Source organism: Hylobates moloch, unplaced genomic scaffold (genome assembly GCF_009828535.3).
Source record: "Hylobates moloch isolate HMO894 unplaced genomic scaffold, HMol_V3 SCAFFOLD_8, whole genome shotgun sequence".
Taxonomy (NCBI): Eukaryota; Metazoa; Chordata; class Mammalia; order Primates; family Hylobatidae; genus Hylobates; species Hylobates moloch.
The window spans coordinates 11,196,420-11,213,100 of NW_026652283.1; the positions used below are offsets into that span (position 1 = coordinate 11,196,420).

General features: G+C 42.2%; 1 protein-coding gene across 8 annotated transcripts in view; it reads left to right on the top strand.

Annotated features, from left to right (window-relative positions):
• Positions 1–16,681, top strand: part of BORCS5 (BLOC-1 related complex subunit 5) — a 127,047-nt gene that overhangs the window by 86,494 nt on the left and 23,872 nt on the right. For 4 of the 8 annotated variants that reach the window (XM_058443588.1, XM_058443589.1, XM_058443587.1 and 1 more), the window contains exon 4: positions 13,352–13,649. The exons of the other annotated variants lie outside the window; for them this stretch is intronic. In XM_058443588.1, coding sequence (XP_058299571.1) covers positions 13,352–13,639 — 288 coding nt within the window. In that variant the 3' untranslated portion in view covers positions 13,640–13,649. Of the gene's footprint in view, positions 1–13,351; positions 13,650–16,681 lie in introns of those variants that run through there. 8 annotated transcript variants of the gene reach the window in all.

Below are 16,681 nucleotides of genomic sequence, written 5' to 3' on the forward strand. Positions count from 1 at the left end.
GTCTCAGCCTCCCAAGTAGCTGGGATTACAGGTGCCCGCCACCACACCCAGCTAATTTTTGTATTTTTGGTAGAGACGAGTTTTCATCATGTTGGCCAGCTGGTCTCGAACTCCTGACCTCAGGTGATCTGCCCGTCTTGGCCTCCCAAGGTACTGGGATTACAGGCGTGAGTCACCGTGCCTGACCTTGTCTTCAGTTCTTTTTCTTTTTTTTTTTTTTTTTTAACAGATTTTCACTCTTTCGCCCATGCTGGAATGCAGTGGCAATCTCGGCTAACTGCAGCCTTTGCCTTCTGGTTTCAAGAGATTCTCCTGCCTCAGCCTCCCGAGTAGCTGGGATTATAGGCCCCTGTCATCATACCCGGCTAATTTTTGTATTTTTAGTAGAGACAGGGTTTCACCATGTTGGCCAGGCTGGTCTCAAACTCCTGACCTCGTGATCCGCCCGCCTCAGACTCCCAAAGTGCTGGGATTACAGGTGTGAGCCACTGTGTCTGGCCATGTCTTCAATTCTTTAAGGTCTTATTCTTTCATCCTGTCTCCTGCTCATGCCCAGTGTTCAAGCATGTTCCCTTACCCTGTATTCCTTTATAATACTCACCGCATAGTGTCACAGTATACTTAGCATCTCAAAAGCAGTCTTTATAGGATGCAACCACACTTTAAAATAGCCCTGAAGACCCCACATTTACATTCTTGAAGTGGCAACTCTGCCTACCTTGCAGATAACTTTTTTATACTTCCAACTGTGCTTTGGAATGGGGAGAATGGGGCTTTTTAACAGTGTCTCAGAGGACTGTGGTGGTAGACAGAGAAGTGTAGACAGAGAGTGGACTCGTGCCTAGGAGCTTCATCCTTCCCCACTGCCACTCTGGAGGGGTTGCAGAGAGGGAGCCTTGAATTAGTCAGAAAGGGTTGGGGTGCTCGGTTACAGATGGGGCCTTTTCCAGGAGGCAGAAGATCTCAGATGTCTACGTGCCCTACACCACTGTCTTTCATGGGACCCGAGGAAACCTCTCCCAAGGAAAGGGAGGAGTGGGACTTCTCTCCCTCAGACTTTTATTTTCACTTGTGATGTTTTTCTTTTCCTGATTTGCTGCCGTCAATGCCATTTGCAAGGCCTTTTGTGGGGAGGAGGTGTAATCTGCCTGTTTAGTTTTGGAAGCTGCTTAAAGGTTTTAGGATTTCTGTCCCACTTTCCCACCTAGACGTGATGCCAAGGGTAAGAAGGCATCAGGGGAAACTGGGCAAGTCATAAAGTAATTATTGGAACAGTCATGCAATTCAAATTCCTGCCGTTCTGATATCGCTTAATTCTTTTGAAGACCTGAATAAAATTTGTTCTTTTTCTGAGACATTTAGATACATTGTTTGAACAAAGGAAACAGGGTGACTTCAAAATGTCCAGTATGTGGAAATCGATGCCCTTCAGCCTGTGGTGTAATTAATGAAAGCATTGGCGACAGTCGGCCTCATTGTTTGTTGTTGTGCAACAGGAAGTGGTACACTAATAAGGAGCCGGGGAAGGTTTACGTAATTCAGAAGGAAGTAGACATGTGTGCAGTTTTGACTGCTGCCCTTCTCACTGCAGATCCAGGCTCACTGAGCAGGTTCCTGTTCCTGATGGAGGTGGAGATGTCTGATTGGATTTTGTCATTTGATTTTTGACGCTGATTAATGATAGATTTTTATTTCCCTTATGGTCAGAAATAGTGTCTTGAAAAGCTTCACTTTAGATCGTAGTTTTCACACACAGTTGTAATTCATTGGGTAAAGCATAGTAGAACAAACTATGGAAAAGGAAATGTCATTGGTAGACTTTGGTCGCTTAGTACAGGTGTGGTGGCCCCTGGAATCAGGAGATCTGGAGTTCAGTCCTGGCCCTGTCAGTCCCAGCTGTGTGAGCTTAGGGATCATGCTTGCCCACTCTGGGAGCAGTCTTCATCTGTAAAAGGAGGGGGTTGCTCAGGACCCTTGCACCTCCTTCCTTTTACAGATGAAGATGGCTTTGTCTAAGCCCCCTTGGTGAGGTCAAGAATTGTGAAATATTTGTACAAGTGAGACGTCAAGAGTACAAAGTGTACAAACGAACTGCCAGTGAAAATGTCATTTAAGTTTATCTGCTAACAGATAGTTTATTCCCTTTGGTCTCCTCTCAGTTTTTGTTTTGTAAATGTCCATGTTTTGTCTGGTAATTTGTTATTTTTTTTTATTAGAAAAGTAAATACCAAAGTGTTTTTCCATTCCGCTTGACAGCATAAAAAATTGCCATTTAAATTCATCTCTTAAGGATTTCAAAAAGGCATTAAACACACTGCTCAACATGGTATGTATTTAATCGAAATGAGCTGACATTTGAATTAATTAGCTCTTTAGAAAACATAGGCAAAAATTGGGCCAAAAAGCATGGGTTAGAATTCTGGCTTCACTGCTAGTACGAGCTATGTGACCCTGGGCACCTTTTCTCATCTCTGAATCTAATTTCTCATCTCTAATAGGAGAGTGACACTTTCCCTATGAGAGTGTGGTGAGGTATAAAGATAATGTATGTAAACTGCACAGTACAGTATCTGACAGTAGATACTTAATGGATGGCAGCTGTAACTGTTATACATTATTTTATTAGAATGATTAAAATAACTAGGGAATTTGTGTATATTATATACTAGGTTCTACCTACCAAATCATTCTAACATGATGTGCATTGATTACCAAAAGAAATAGTCCACCAGTATGGATGCCAGTTTTGTTTCTGTTAGAGTGTGTGGAGTGAGATTTACCAGAGAAGCACTTCTCTTTTCAGGTTGACAGATCAAAGGTACGCCTATGAGAATAAATGGCAAGAATTTATTCTTTTTTTTTTTTTAACAGTGATAAAATATACTTTTATTTAGTTTGTTGAGTCAGAGGGTTGTAAAAAACATTATTGCTAAAGTAGGTATCAGGCAAACAGAAAGGTGCTTTAGAAGTCTAGTTACCTTGGATGTTATTTAAACTAACAGAAAAATGTCATAATGTTTTCTTGCAATATATATTTGGTTCTTTAACAATTGTGTGACAAACAGCAGAAGGAATTAAGGGATGCCGCACGTGTGATCCATACGAAACACCAGCATTTTAGGTTGTACATAATTAAAGAAATATCTCAAACACTTTTTAAAACACTACAGTAGCCAATACATAGAGGCATGCCGTAGGTAGGCACAGGAATGCAGTTTAGAAAAATAAATAAATCACATAGGAACTACTCAATTTCTTTAAAATCACTGAGCAAGAAAAGCAACATTGAACTGGCCGGGCGCAGTGGCTCACGCCTGTCATCACAGCACTTTGGGAGCCCGAGGTGGGCGGATCACTAGGCCGAGGCGGAAGGGCCAAGGCGGGCAGTCAAGAGATTGAGACCATTCTGGTCAACATGGTGAAACCCCGTCTAATTTTTGTACTAAAAATACTAAAAGCACTTTTTTTTTGTACTAAAAGTACAAAAATTAGCCAGGCGTGGTGGTGCTCGCCTGTAGTCCCAGCTACTCAGGAGGCTGAGGCAGGAGAATGGCGTGAACCCAGGAGGCGGAGCTTGCAGTGAGCCGAGATTGCGCCACCGCACTCCAGCCTGGCGACAGAGTGAGACTCTGTCTCAAAAAAAAAAAAAAAAGAAAAGTAACATTGAACTTTCATACTGATTTTACACAGCTTCTATACAGTACCTTGACTTAAATCCAAGAGCAAAAGTTGACTGCCCTCCTCTATTTTTGGTAAACTTACATGACTTTCCCCCCTGGATTTTACCTGGGAGTAGCCTTTTTAAATTTTTATTTAAAAGAGGGCTTGGCACTTTTATAGTAATGTCACCAATGTTAATATTTCTTGGGATCTCAGGAAGATTCACATTTTTTATAGCAGATACAGCACAGGCTGGAGCTCCCACTAAGCCAGCCTCAGATTTTTTCCAGCTTATTTTGTGCCCCAATTTGTGTAACAATCCCATTCATGTTTGTCTCCAGTACCATTACCCCATCATCATTTCTGCAAGAATATTGTGAACCTTGTCTACATGAAAAATCAAATCCAGTTCACAGACATTTTCAAAACATTTGTCTAATGTTTCCACGAATACACAGGGCTGGTAGAACTTGGAGAGCCGCGGCTTCCCGTGATTGTTAAGATTAGGATCGCCTTGATCATGGCTGGGCCGGGCCCACGGGGTGGGCACTGGGGGCAGGGTGGGGGCCGGCATGCAAGCCTTGGCCTCATGATCTTGCCGGCGATCCTTCCCCACCCACTCCCTCCCGCACGCCGGCAAGAGTTTATTCTTACAGGCTGCCATTGCAAACTACTGTCTTCAGAAACAAGGTCACTTCAAAGTGTCCAGAATGTGGTAATTGGTGCCATTCAGCCTGTGGCGTAATTAAGGAAAACATTTGCCCATTGTTGTCCATTGTGCTAGAGAGAGGCATCCAGGAAAGATTCATACTCCCAAACCCTCCATGGGAGTGGTGATCTGGAGGAGGGTGGGACAGCCGGAAAGCACACAGTTGACCCTGAAAGGTTTTGTTGCAGCCTGTCATACCCTAACCTTTATAATCTGTCTGAATTTCTACTGCAGGTGACGTAGCCATGGTCTGGTGGGGATAGAGGTGGCAGGTGGGCTAGAATGTGCCATATCTTGATTTGTGGCAATGGGCCTCCTACTCTTCGGAGTGGAGACAGCTAATACCGTGAGTCAAAGACCAAATCAGGGGATAGCCGATGTATGAAAACACAAGCACCGGGTTCGCAAAGTGGAAGAAAGGTCTTGAAGAAGGTGTCAGAAGCAAAAAATGGTAAGTATGTGAGGAGATGGATATTTTAATTAGCATGACTATGGAAATCATTTCACGGCTGGGCGCGGTGGCTCACGCCTGTAATCCCAGCACTTTGGGAGGCCGAGGCGGGCGGATCACGAGGTCAGGAGATCGAGACCATCCTGGCTAACACGGTGAAACCCCGTCTCTACTAAAAATACAAAAAATTAGCCGGGCATGTTGGCGGGCGCCTGTAGTCCCAGCTACTCGGGAGGCTAAGGCAGGAGAATGGCGTGAACCCGGGAGGCGGAGCTTGCAGTGAGCCGAGATTGCGCCACTGCACTCCAGCCTGGGCGACGGAGCAAGACTCCCTCTCAAAAAAAAAAAAAAAAGAAATCATTTCACTATGTATATGTATGTCAAAACGTGTGCTGTAAATATATAGTTTTTATTTTTTAAAAAATGAATGCTGTCAGTATGAGTCCATTTAAAAATAAGCAGGCTTGAAGGTTCAAGGAAATTGCTGAGAACTGGCATCTCACGCTTCCTTTTGGGGTTAGTCGATGCATGGTATGATTAATAGAAAGATCCAGGATCTTATGAACACAGCTTTTTACCTTGGATTGTTCCTCTTGCAGACTCAGCTCCCACCTTCCTTTAGGATTAAAAATGTTTTACTTAGCCTCAACAATTTGTTTTACAGCCACTTTCATAGTGTCTAGTCCAGGATTCCCAAATAGGTTTCTTCATCTTCGTAAACTCGAAAGTGGCCATCTGGGGTTCAGTGTCAGGAAGGGTTCTGAGTCCAAGTCAGATTTAAAGAATAACCATGATGCATTACTGGTCTCTGTCGGGGGTCTGGGAGAAGGAATTGAATGTATTTGAATACATTTATTTTATTATTTTTTACAACTGAGTTGTCATTCACACGGTTCACCCTTTTACAGTGTGCATTTCAGTGGTTTTAGCATTCTTGCAAGATGGTGCAGCTACACCACTACGTAGTTCCAGAACATTTTCATCTGCCTAGAATGAAACTCTATGTACCTCGGCAGTCACTCCCCATACCTCCATTCCCTACCCCCTGGCAATTACCAATCTCCTTTCTGTCTCTCTGGATTTGCCTGTTGGGGATATTTCATATAAAGGGAATCATGTGATACGTGGCCCTTGTGTCTGGTTTCTTTTACTTAGCATAATGTTTTCAAGGTTTATCCATGTTGTAGCTTATATCAGTATCTCATATCTTTTTATGGATGAAGAATATTTTATTCTATGGATAGACCACATTTTGTTTATCCATTTTTCAGTGGATGGATATTTGGGTTGTGTCTACTTTTTGCCTATCATGAATAATGCTGCTATAAACATTTGTGTACAAGGTTTTGGGTGAACATATAATTTACTTCTCTTGGGAATATATGTGAAGTGAAATTGCTGGCTGTATAGTAACTTTATGTTTAACTTTTTGAGAAATGGCCAAACTGCTCTTCAAAATGACTGTCCCATATTACATGCTTACCAACAATGCACAGGGGTTCCAGTTTCTCCACACCCTCACTAACATTTGTCATTGTCTGCCTTTTAATTTGAGCCATCCTAGTGGGTGTGAAGTTGTTTTCTTTGTGCTTTTGATGTGCACTTCTCTAATGTCCAATGACGTTGAACATCTTTTCCTGTGTTTTTTGGCCATTTGTATATCTTCTTTGGATAAATGGCTTCAGTTATAATTCCAAGGCCAGATTTTGCCCTAGGGACAGTACTGATTTATATAGTTAGGCTAACTGCTTCCTAATTGGGAGAATTGGTGGTTCTGAATTTCAGAAACATCTGAGAAGGGTGGATATTGAAGCTTTATATAAAATATGTAGCAGTTTTCTTTGAATGTGATTATGATTTGGGAACTTTTTGGTTTTACTACCATGAAAAACAAAACTTCCAAGCATATTTTGCCATTCATTGTTAGAATAATATAAACATACATGTTTATAGCAGTGTTCTGTTTTCAGATCATTCTTACATATATTATCTCATTATAACCATTACAACACTGCCGTGAGGTAGGATGAATAATAGCCATTATTATCCCCAGTTTTAAAAAGTAGAAGCTGAGAGTCAGCTTGTGACTTGCCCAAATTCACCAACTAGTAGGATTTAAATGCAGGCCTTCTGACTTACTTTGTTAATGGTAATGAATTATTAGTGATGTCAGGGATTTGAAGGGTGAGCTTACATTGCTAAAAATCAGCAATATGCCCGTCTTCAAATAACAGATTGTTACCAACCTCAGAATGTATTATTTGAATAGCTGTAGAACAGGATGAATTGTTACTTTTCCATTTAGCCCCTTTAGCTACAAAGTACTTACAATAAAAGAGCAGAATTACATATCACTGCCTGCTCATTAATTTTGAACCCAGAAGGAAATCCACCCAAAGAAAGAACAAAGCTTGGAATTGATTTAGAACCCTAAAAAGAGGCAGCCTTTGGTTAGCTGGCCTTGACCCATCATGCCTCCTCCTCCTAGTCTCCATATTCCTAAACTGACCTCCTTGGGGAACAGGAATTTAAATGTAGAATGAGTGCAGAGAAAGATATCTATTGAGATCAAATAAAAATTGACCTTGAGACTAACCTAACTGACAGATACCACATTAAAAGCTAAACATTACCTTTAAAGGGTGGGAAAGATGAGTGACTTTTTAAATGCCGTCTTGAGCTGGGCACAGTGGCTTACGTCTGTAATCCCAGTACTTTGGGAGGCCAAGGAGGGCGGATCACCTGAGGTTAGGAGTTCGAGACCACCTGGCCTACATGGTGAAACCCTGTCTCTACTAAAAATATAAAAATTAGCTAGGTGTGGTGGCACACACCTGTAATCCCAGCTACTTGGGAGGCTGAGGCAGGAGAATAGCTTCAGCCCAGGAGGCGGAGGTTGCAGTGAGCTGAGATTGTGGCACTGCACTCCAGCCTGGGCAACAGAGTGAGACTCGGTCTTTAAAGAAAAAAAAAAAAAGGCTGTCTTGATTAAGTCCATATGCAGTATTTTTTGTTTTTAACATTTCTTTTAAACTTAAGTATCTTGGGGATAGAAAAATAAGTCTGTTGATCATATGGATGTGAATTTTGTTAACTGTGAAACACAGCTTACCTACTCATTTTCCTTTTGACCCATGAGGGTTATTAAATTAGCTTTCGATCATTTCATGCATATCTACATCTTAAGTTTTTAGAATTTAAAAGTTGTACACTATCTTTATGAAGTACTTACTGTTATGTTGCACATCTTTTCTAACTTAAAATAAGCCCTTTTGTAGTATGTCACAAATTTGGAAAGTTTACCTTTACTTTGAAAAGAACTACGTCAAGCATAGTGAGGCCAGGTGTGGTAGATCACACCAGTAATCCCAACACTTTGGGAGGCTGAGGGTGTGGATGGCTTGAGACCAGGAGTTTGGAGATCAGCCAGGGCATCATCGTGAGACCCCATCTCTACAAAAAATAAATAAAAATTAGCCAGGCATGGTGGCACGTGCATGTAGTCTCAGCTACTCAGGAAGCTGAGGTGGGAGGATTGCTTGGACCCAGGAGTTCAAGGCTCCCGTGAGCTATGATCAGGCCACTGCACTCCAGCCTGGGCAACAGAGCGAGACCCTGTCTCCAAATAACAAACCACAGTGACATCTTTCATAGGATGTCCCGTTTGCCTCAAACCAGCATCAAAGCTTATTTTATCAGGAAATTTTATATAACAAAAGTTTTTGAAGCACTGTATTCTCTTGTTGGAGAGGATATCATTTATTAAAGCTCTTGGTTTTGCTTTCAAAATATTTTTTGAAAAATATACATGTACGCATGTACACATATGTATTTTTATTTTTACCATATTGGATAGCATCAAACAGTGGTAATAGCTATTCTCATGGCTAAACATATAGATTAAAAACACATGGAAGGACTTGTAGGTAAATATGATTTCAGTTATTACGTAGTGCGAAATGATTCTATCAGGAAACTGGGATGAGTAATGTGACTCTGTTGTAAGATTTTCAGTAGTAGAAGTACGTAACAAAAATAAAACATGTCAGCAAAAAAATACAATGGTAAGTTGTCATCTGAGTGATTGTGTAAGCCTTGAAGATAGTTAATGTAACCGAGATGAGGCGTCCACCTCCTGCCTTCACAATAGATATGTTGTGTCTATTTGGATATCACAAAATGTCATTTGGTTTATTATTCTGCTTTCATGTACTACATTTCTTATCTTGCTTTTTCATTCTTCATGTAAAAGAGGTTTCTAGACAGAGTTTCTGTTTCAGTTCACATACATTTTATCATTTATGGAGCTTCTTTTTCCTGGGGTCTGTTCTAGGAGTTTTATACATTTTATCTCATTTAATTCTCACGTCAACCCTATGAGGTAGGCATTGTCAATGTCACCAATTTAGGGGGCAAAGCAGCTGAGGGTCAGCAAGGTTAAGTAACTGGCTCAAGGTCATGAAGGTAATCAGTCATCTGCAGAAGCAAGATTGTGACTCAGTTCTGTCTGATGCTACTGTCGTTATCCAAAAGCGATGTACATTTTAGTTAGAAAACTGGAATGGTTACTCAACTTCACATTAATTCTTTATTTTATTGCTTCTATAGAAGCTCTCTCCCCTCCCCACAAACTCTGAGTCACTCAGCTGGAGCTCGGGAATGATTTCAGATGTCTAAACAGGTCATTTGCGGGGTCTGGGTGGTCTACCCACAGCGGAGGTAAAAGCTGTGGCTCAATCTTGGCAGGTGAACCATTGTGAATTTAAGCCAGTGGATCTGAAGGCAATTGAGTTCTGTTCTGCCACTCCAGCTCAGGCAGGAGAGCTGCTTCCCTGAAACAGGGCCCCTCTGAGGTTAGATGTGCAGCCTCACTGGGCATCAGTGTCATGAATAGCCGCTCCTCATTTGGCAGCAGTAACTGTCCAGAGACAAAGGATAAGATTCGGGGTAATCGTGGTCATAAGCTAGAAGTCTCCAGAGTCCTTAGAGGAATTTGAAAACTGAACAGAATTTTTTTCTTTCCACGTTGTGTCAGGGCTTTAGCAAAGGAGTTCTGTTGTGACAATTGTCTGGGTAACATCTGCCTACTCTTTTTTTTTTCCCTGATCTGTAGTCCATCTTACTTAACAGTGCCCAAGGCCGCAGTCTTCACACTGTTAATAGTTTTACTCTTGACACCTCCTTGGCTCCTTTGTCCCAAGAAGGTGAGATCCCGCTTCCAGGTGATCCCCTGCAGGACTTTTCCCTGAGCCTCTAACCCATTTCTAGCCCATACTTCCCCCTCAAGAACAATAATTCAGTAATGTTTTCAGTTCTCCTGAAATGATCCCAAATTTTGGATTTTTCCTTAATGTTGCATTATAAGAGTTATTGATATATTCTGGATGTAAGACTGTCATTTGATACATATAGTGAAATTTTTTCTTTCTTTCTGTTTATTTTTGCCCATTATTTTCATAGGGAATAAAATATTATGACTATTTTCTCAGTCTGCTGCTTGCCTTTTCATTTTCTTTCTTTTCTTTTCTTTCCTTTTTTTTTTTTTTTTTTTTTTTTTAAGACAGTCTTGCTCTGTCACCCAGGCTGGAGGGCAGCAGTGCGATCTTGACTCACAGCAACTTCTGCCTTTTGGGTTCAAGAGATTCTCCTGGCTGGCCGTGGTGGCTCACGCTTGTAATCCCAGCACTTTGGGAGGCCGAGGCAGGTGGATCATGAGGTCAGGAGCTCGAGACTATCCTGGCTAACACGGTGAAACCCCATCTCTACTAAAAATACAAAAAATTAGCTGGGCGTGGTGGCACATGCCTGTAATCTCAGCTACTCAGGAGGCTGAGGCAGGAGAATCGCTTGAACCTGGGCGGTGGAGGTTGCAGTGAGTCGAGATCGCGCCACTGCGCTCTAGCCTGGGTGACAAAGCCAGACTCCGTCTCAAAAAAGAAAGAAAAAAAAGAGATAGTCTCCTGCCTCAGCCTCCCAAGTAGCTGGGATTAACAGGCATGTGCCACCAGGCCCGGCTAATTTTGTATTTTTAGTAGAGACAGGGTTTCTCCATGTTGGTCAGGCTGGTCTCGAGCTCCTGACCTCAGGTGATCCACCCACCTTGGCCTCCCAAACTTCTGGGATTACAGGCATGAGCTACCGCACCTGGCCTCAATGGTATCTTTTTAAGAGAAGTTTTTAGTTTTGATGAAAATCAATTTAGCCATTTTTATTTTATGGTTAACACTTTTTGAAACTTAGAAATCTTTGCATACCCCAAGGTAACAAAGATTTTTTTTTTTTTTTTTAAGACAGGGTTTTGCTCTTGTTGCCCAGGCTGGAGTGCAATGGCACGATCTCAGCTCACTGCAACCTCTGCCTACCAGGTTCAAGCGATTCTCCTGCCTCAGCCTCCCAAGTAGCTGGGACTACAGGCATACACTACCACCTCCAGCTAATGTTTTGTATTTAGTAGAGACAGGGTTTCACCATGTTTGTCAGGCTGGTCTCGAACTCCTGACCTCAGATGATCCACCCGCCTCAGCCTCCCAAAGTGCTGGGATTAGAGGAGTGAGCCACTGAGGCCAGCCAAGGTAGCAAAGATTTTTCTCCTATATTTTCTTCTAGAAGTTTTGTAGTTTTAGCTTCCATATTTAGGTCTGTGATCCATTCCATGTTAATTTCTTGTGTATGCGCTGTGAGATGTAAGGCTCCAGGTTCATTCTTTCTCTTTGTGGATATCTAGATATTCTAGCACAAATTGTTGAAAAACTTTTTTCCCCCATTAAATTGCCTTGGGATCTTCGTAACGACAAAAAAAAATCAATTAACAATATATTTTTAGATCATTTTTACACATCTTTTGTTTTATGGATCTGTGTGTCTCTATGCCAGCACCACGCTGTCTTGATTACTGTAGCTTTATAGTAAGTCCTGAAATCAAGTACTGTAAGTCTTCAAACTTCATTCTTTCAATTATTTTGGCCATTCTGTGTACTTAGAATCAGCTTACCAATTCCTATAAAACAACGCCTTCTAGAATTTTTACTTGGATTACAAATGAACCTCTTAATCAATTTGGCAAGCATCAACACCTTGACCGTGTTGAATCTGACAATCCATGAACATGATATACTTCATTTCTTGAGATCCCTTTTAATTTTTCAGAGCGATGTTTTGTAATATCAGTGTACAGATCTTATACATATCTCATTGAATTTTTCCCTAAGTATTTCATGTTGCCGATGCAGTTGTAAACAGTATTCTTTTATTCACTGCCCTGCCATTCATTGTTACGTAGAAATACAATTGATTTCTGTATGCTGACCATGTGTCTTGCAACTTCGCTAACTTCACTTTAATAGTTTTTAGTAGCTTTTTAAAGATTTTCTAAGTGTATTATCATGTCATCGGCAGATAAAGACCCTTTTGCTTATTCCTTTCTAATTTCTTTGCCTTTTACTTAATTTATTGCATTGGCTACTGCATTTAGTACAATGTTGAATAGAAGTGGTAAGAGTGTAGACATGCTTGCCTTGTTCCTAATCTTAGGGAGAAAAGTGTCTTTTACCAATAACTATGTTGTTAGCTGGAAGTTTTTCATAGAAGCCCTTAATCAGGTTGAGGAAGTTTCCTTCTGTTCCTGCTTTGCTGAAAATTTCCGTAATAAATGCATGTTCAGTTTGTTGAATGCTTTTTCTTATATCCATTGAGGCAATCATAGATTTCTAACCTCTATTCTGTTGAAATGGCAAGTTACTTTGATTGATTTTTCAGATGTTGAAAAAGTGTGTCTCCTTGACATAAGCATTACTTGGTCATAATGTATTATCCTTTTTGTATATTTCTGGATTTGATATGTTAATATTTTGAATTAATGTACTGAGTCGACCAGCCAACTGGGCAGATGGGCCCGCACCATCCATATAAGGTATTTGGAACAACTTTGAGCACATTCTACAGATGCCTAATACCTTAATGAGGCCTGCAGTTCTCTCCTCAAATAATCTCCCCTTCTTTTTCACTTGTCCTTTGAAATGGACTGTCCCCAGAGATGGTATATGAATCTGTGGGCAAAGTTTGAAGTATGAGCTTGAGTAAGTGATGAGTTCCTTGAAGGCAAATGCTTTGCTGCATTCATTTTTTTTTTTTTTTTTTTTTTTTTCCTGCGATAGGGCCTTGCTCTTTTTTTCCAGGCTGGAGCGTAGTAGTGTGATCACAGCTCACTGCAGCCTCGACCTCCTGAGATCAGCAGTTTTCTCACCTCAGCCTCTGGAGCAGGTGGGACTACAGGTGTGTTCCATCACACTTGGCTAATTTTTATTTTATTTTTTGTAGAGACGAGGACTCACTGTGTTGGCATGGCTGCTCTTGAGTTCCTGGGCTCAAGTGGTCCTCCTACCTCAGTCTCCCAAAGTGCTGAGATGACAAGCATGAGCCACCGCGCCTGGCCAGCATTCGTATCTGTCAGTATAAGATTATATTAACTAGTGTTACAGAAACCCCAAATGATGGTGGCTTATACAAAATGAAAGTTTATTCTTCTCTCTCAGGCCTGGTCTACTCTTACCCATAAACATCCTCATGGACCCAGGCTGCTTCTAGCTCACGATCTGCCAACTCAAAGATGTAACCTTCGTTATTCTCATGGTCTGCATGGGGTGCACCTGCATTTCAGCAGCAGCAGAGTGGAGGAGGGGACAATGAAGAAGAGAAACAAGAAAGGGTGCATGCCGGCTGCCTTTCCAGGAAGGTGCCTGGAAGCTGCCAGGAGAGACTTCTGCATGCACACACCACTGATTATAACTTGGTCATGTGTCACGGCAAGGCGAGGGTTTTGAGGCAAGAGTTGTGGAGAATAAAGAGTTGTTCACTTTCTATTTGAAAATCAGCTAGTTTATTCATTTAATTTTTTTTAAGTTCCTGAAACAAAGTTATTTGCAATTTATATGTTTCTGGGCCGGAGTTTCCTGGAATAGTAAAGTCATGTTAACAGAAACAGTGGAAAAGAAAATTCATGTTAATGTATACGGTAAGCTGTGTGGGTGTAAGTAGTTTTGGTTCTCAATATCTATCCTAGGACCTCGCATAGTGCATGGCACCTGATGCTACTCAATAACTGTCTGTTGCCTGTGTGTTAATAGCTCACACTTACCCAGTGCTCACTGTGTGCCTGGCAGGATGATAATATTCTCCTTGCAGAAACTCATTTAATCCTCAGGACAGTCTTTTAAGTAGCCACTGTTGTTATCCCCACTACCTTACAGATGAGGAAACCGAGGCTTACGTATATTTTCATTCATTTATTCAAATATTTATTCAGGACCTGCTATGTGCTGGGTACTGGAGATATAGCAGGGTTTAAAGCACACCAAATCCTTGCTCTCATGGAATCACCCTTCTGGGTAATTTTCTAAAATCACAAAAATACTGGGTTGAGGGTAGCCCTTAAACCTAGGTGGTCTGATTCCAGAACGTGCAGTCTTAACTGTTGTTTTATTGGTAGATGAATGGATTGATGAGTGTGGTGAACAAAAATTGTGACTATCCATTTCACAGACAGCTTCGTGGTTGCCCTTTAGCTCCAGCTGGGATGGTTAGATTGCCCTGTCTGAAGCTGGATTTTTTTTTTTTTGAGATGGAGTCTCTTGCTCTGTCGCCCAGGCTGGAGTGCAGTGGCGTGATCTTGGCTCACTGCAACCTCTGCCTCCTAGGTTCAAGCGATTGTCCTGCCTCAGCCTCCCGAGTAGTTGGGACTGTAGGTGCACACTGCCACGCCCTGCTAATTTTTTGTATTTTAGTAGAGATGGGGTTTCGCCATGTTGCCCAAGTTGGTCTCAAACTTCTGAGCTCAGGCAATCCACCCTCCTCGGCCTCCCAAAGTGCTGGGATTACTGGCATGAGCCACCACGCCTGGCCAAGCTGGGTCTTTTGAATGGCTATGGAGTGTTCAGTGAGGCAACCCTAGATGATATCATAACACCTCTGTTTATCCAGAAGACAATTAGTATATATGTTATCTTGTTAGAATCCATGTGCCAAAAATAGAAATAGGAAAGGCAAATAAGTATATATCCCTAGATTGTCAAAATGATGATTCAGAATTGCATGAGATACTGGTTTTCTGCCTACAGTCATGTCAAATGTGTTACAGTGAGCATGTGTCTGGGGGTTCATGGAGTGAAGGTAGGGATTATGGATCAGGGACAACATTACTTCAAGAGCAAAGGTCAGAGACATCAAAAATAGGCATCACCAGTTTTACTGTCCTTTTCCAGATAGTCCATTGTTGCTTGCACCAAGTTGAGACTTTCTTTGCAACAAAGAATGGGGGAAACATTTAAAAGGTAATAACTTTCCCTACATGTGATCCAGTCTTCTTTAATGCCATGCCACGTGCCAACGAAAGTCTCACAGAACTTCTGTTTCAGTTCACATACATTTTATCATTTATGGAGCTCCTTTTTCCTGGGGTCTGTTCTAGGAGTTTTGTACATTTTATCTCATTTAATTCTCACGTCAACCTTATGAGGTAGGCATTGTCAATGTCACCAATTTAGGGGGCAAAGCAGCTGAGGCTCAGCAACATTAAGGTCCAAGGTCATGAAGGTAATCAGTCATCTGCAGAAGCAAGATTGTGACTCAGTTCTGTCTGATGCTACTGTTGTTATCCATAAGCGATGTATATTTTAGTTAGAAAACTGGAATGGTTACTCAACTTCACATTAATTCTTTACTTTATTGCTTCTATAGAAGCTCTCTCCCCTCAGAGAGCATCAGTGGTACAGGGTCTTGCTCAGGAAATATGTGTAAAAGAGGGAAGCTGCTGGACTTCGGAGATCTGGGGTCCAGTGTAGGTTCTGTCACTGAGATCTTCAAAGTCACGCAAACTCAAGTTTCCTCTTGTGGTTTTTTTCTTCCATGGAGCATAATGGAAGTAAGACATGATGTCAGCATGCATGAACAACCTGTTGGAACTCAGTGTGCTCATCTCAGCATTAACAGAAAATGCCTTTGCAAAAACTTTGAAGACATTAAACACAGGCCCCAGCTGGATGTGGAAACGTGTAGGGAAGTACATGCCATTTGACAAGTACCTGGTGAAGATGGCTGTGAACAGTCTTCATCAGGTGTGAATCGAGGATGGATTGACTGCCAAGGACTTTAGACTTGATAAATTAGAGCCTTGGAGGCCATTTCAGATAGAAACTCTTCAAGCGTCTGTCTAGTCTGGTAGGGTTGCGGGGTGGAGGGCCAGGAATGCCCCGCCAAGTAAAATGCGATGCCCGAGAAGGTTCCCAATTCAGGATTCCACCTGGCTCCCCCAGGCCCCGCTGTCTCTCAGGTGTGTGGAGTGTTTGTCGGTGCTCATTGCAAGGCCACCCTGAAAAGGCCCAGCGGGTGACTGTCAGGACCGCAGGCATCTCCTGGCTCACGACTTCCAAAGTGCTGAGCGCCAGACAGGGCTGCAGAGAACTCGGAAGGTGTGCGTTGTTTCCACGTTATTTGGAGTTTCTCACGCCGATGTTTGTTTTTTTTTTTTTTTTTTTTCTCGTCTACTTCTCCTCCTGCCCAACTAGCTACTCCTCCTGCCCTGCAGGCACTCAAGCAAGAAGCCCGCCAGAGGACAGCAGCACTGATGTGCTTCGGTCGCCTCCCGCCCCTCATGCCCTCCCCACAGACGATAGCGAAAGGGAACTTATTTTTTCTTGGGGCTGGCTTTGGTCCCCCTTGTTTTCGTTAGTTTGTTTCTGTGTCTCTCGAAGCCATTTTCAGAGGCTCTGTGGTACCGGGTGTTGAGCCCTTGTCCTGATGCAGTCAGGAAGGGGCGTGTTCTCGGAATCAACCAGAAGGAAGGGCTGGAGGAGCGTGGGAACCTTGGG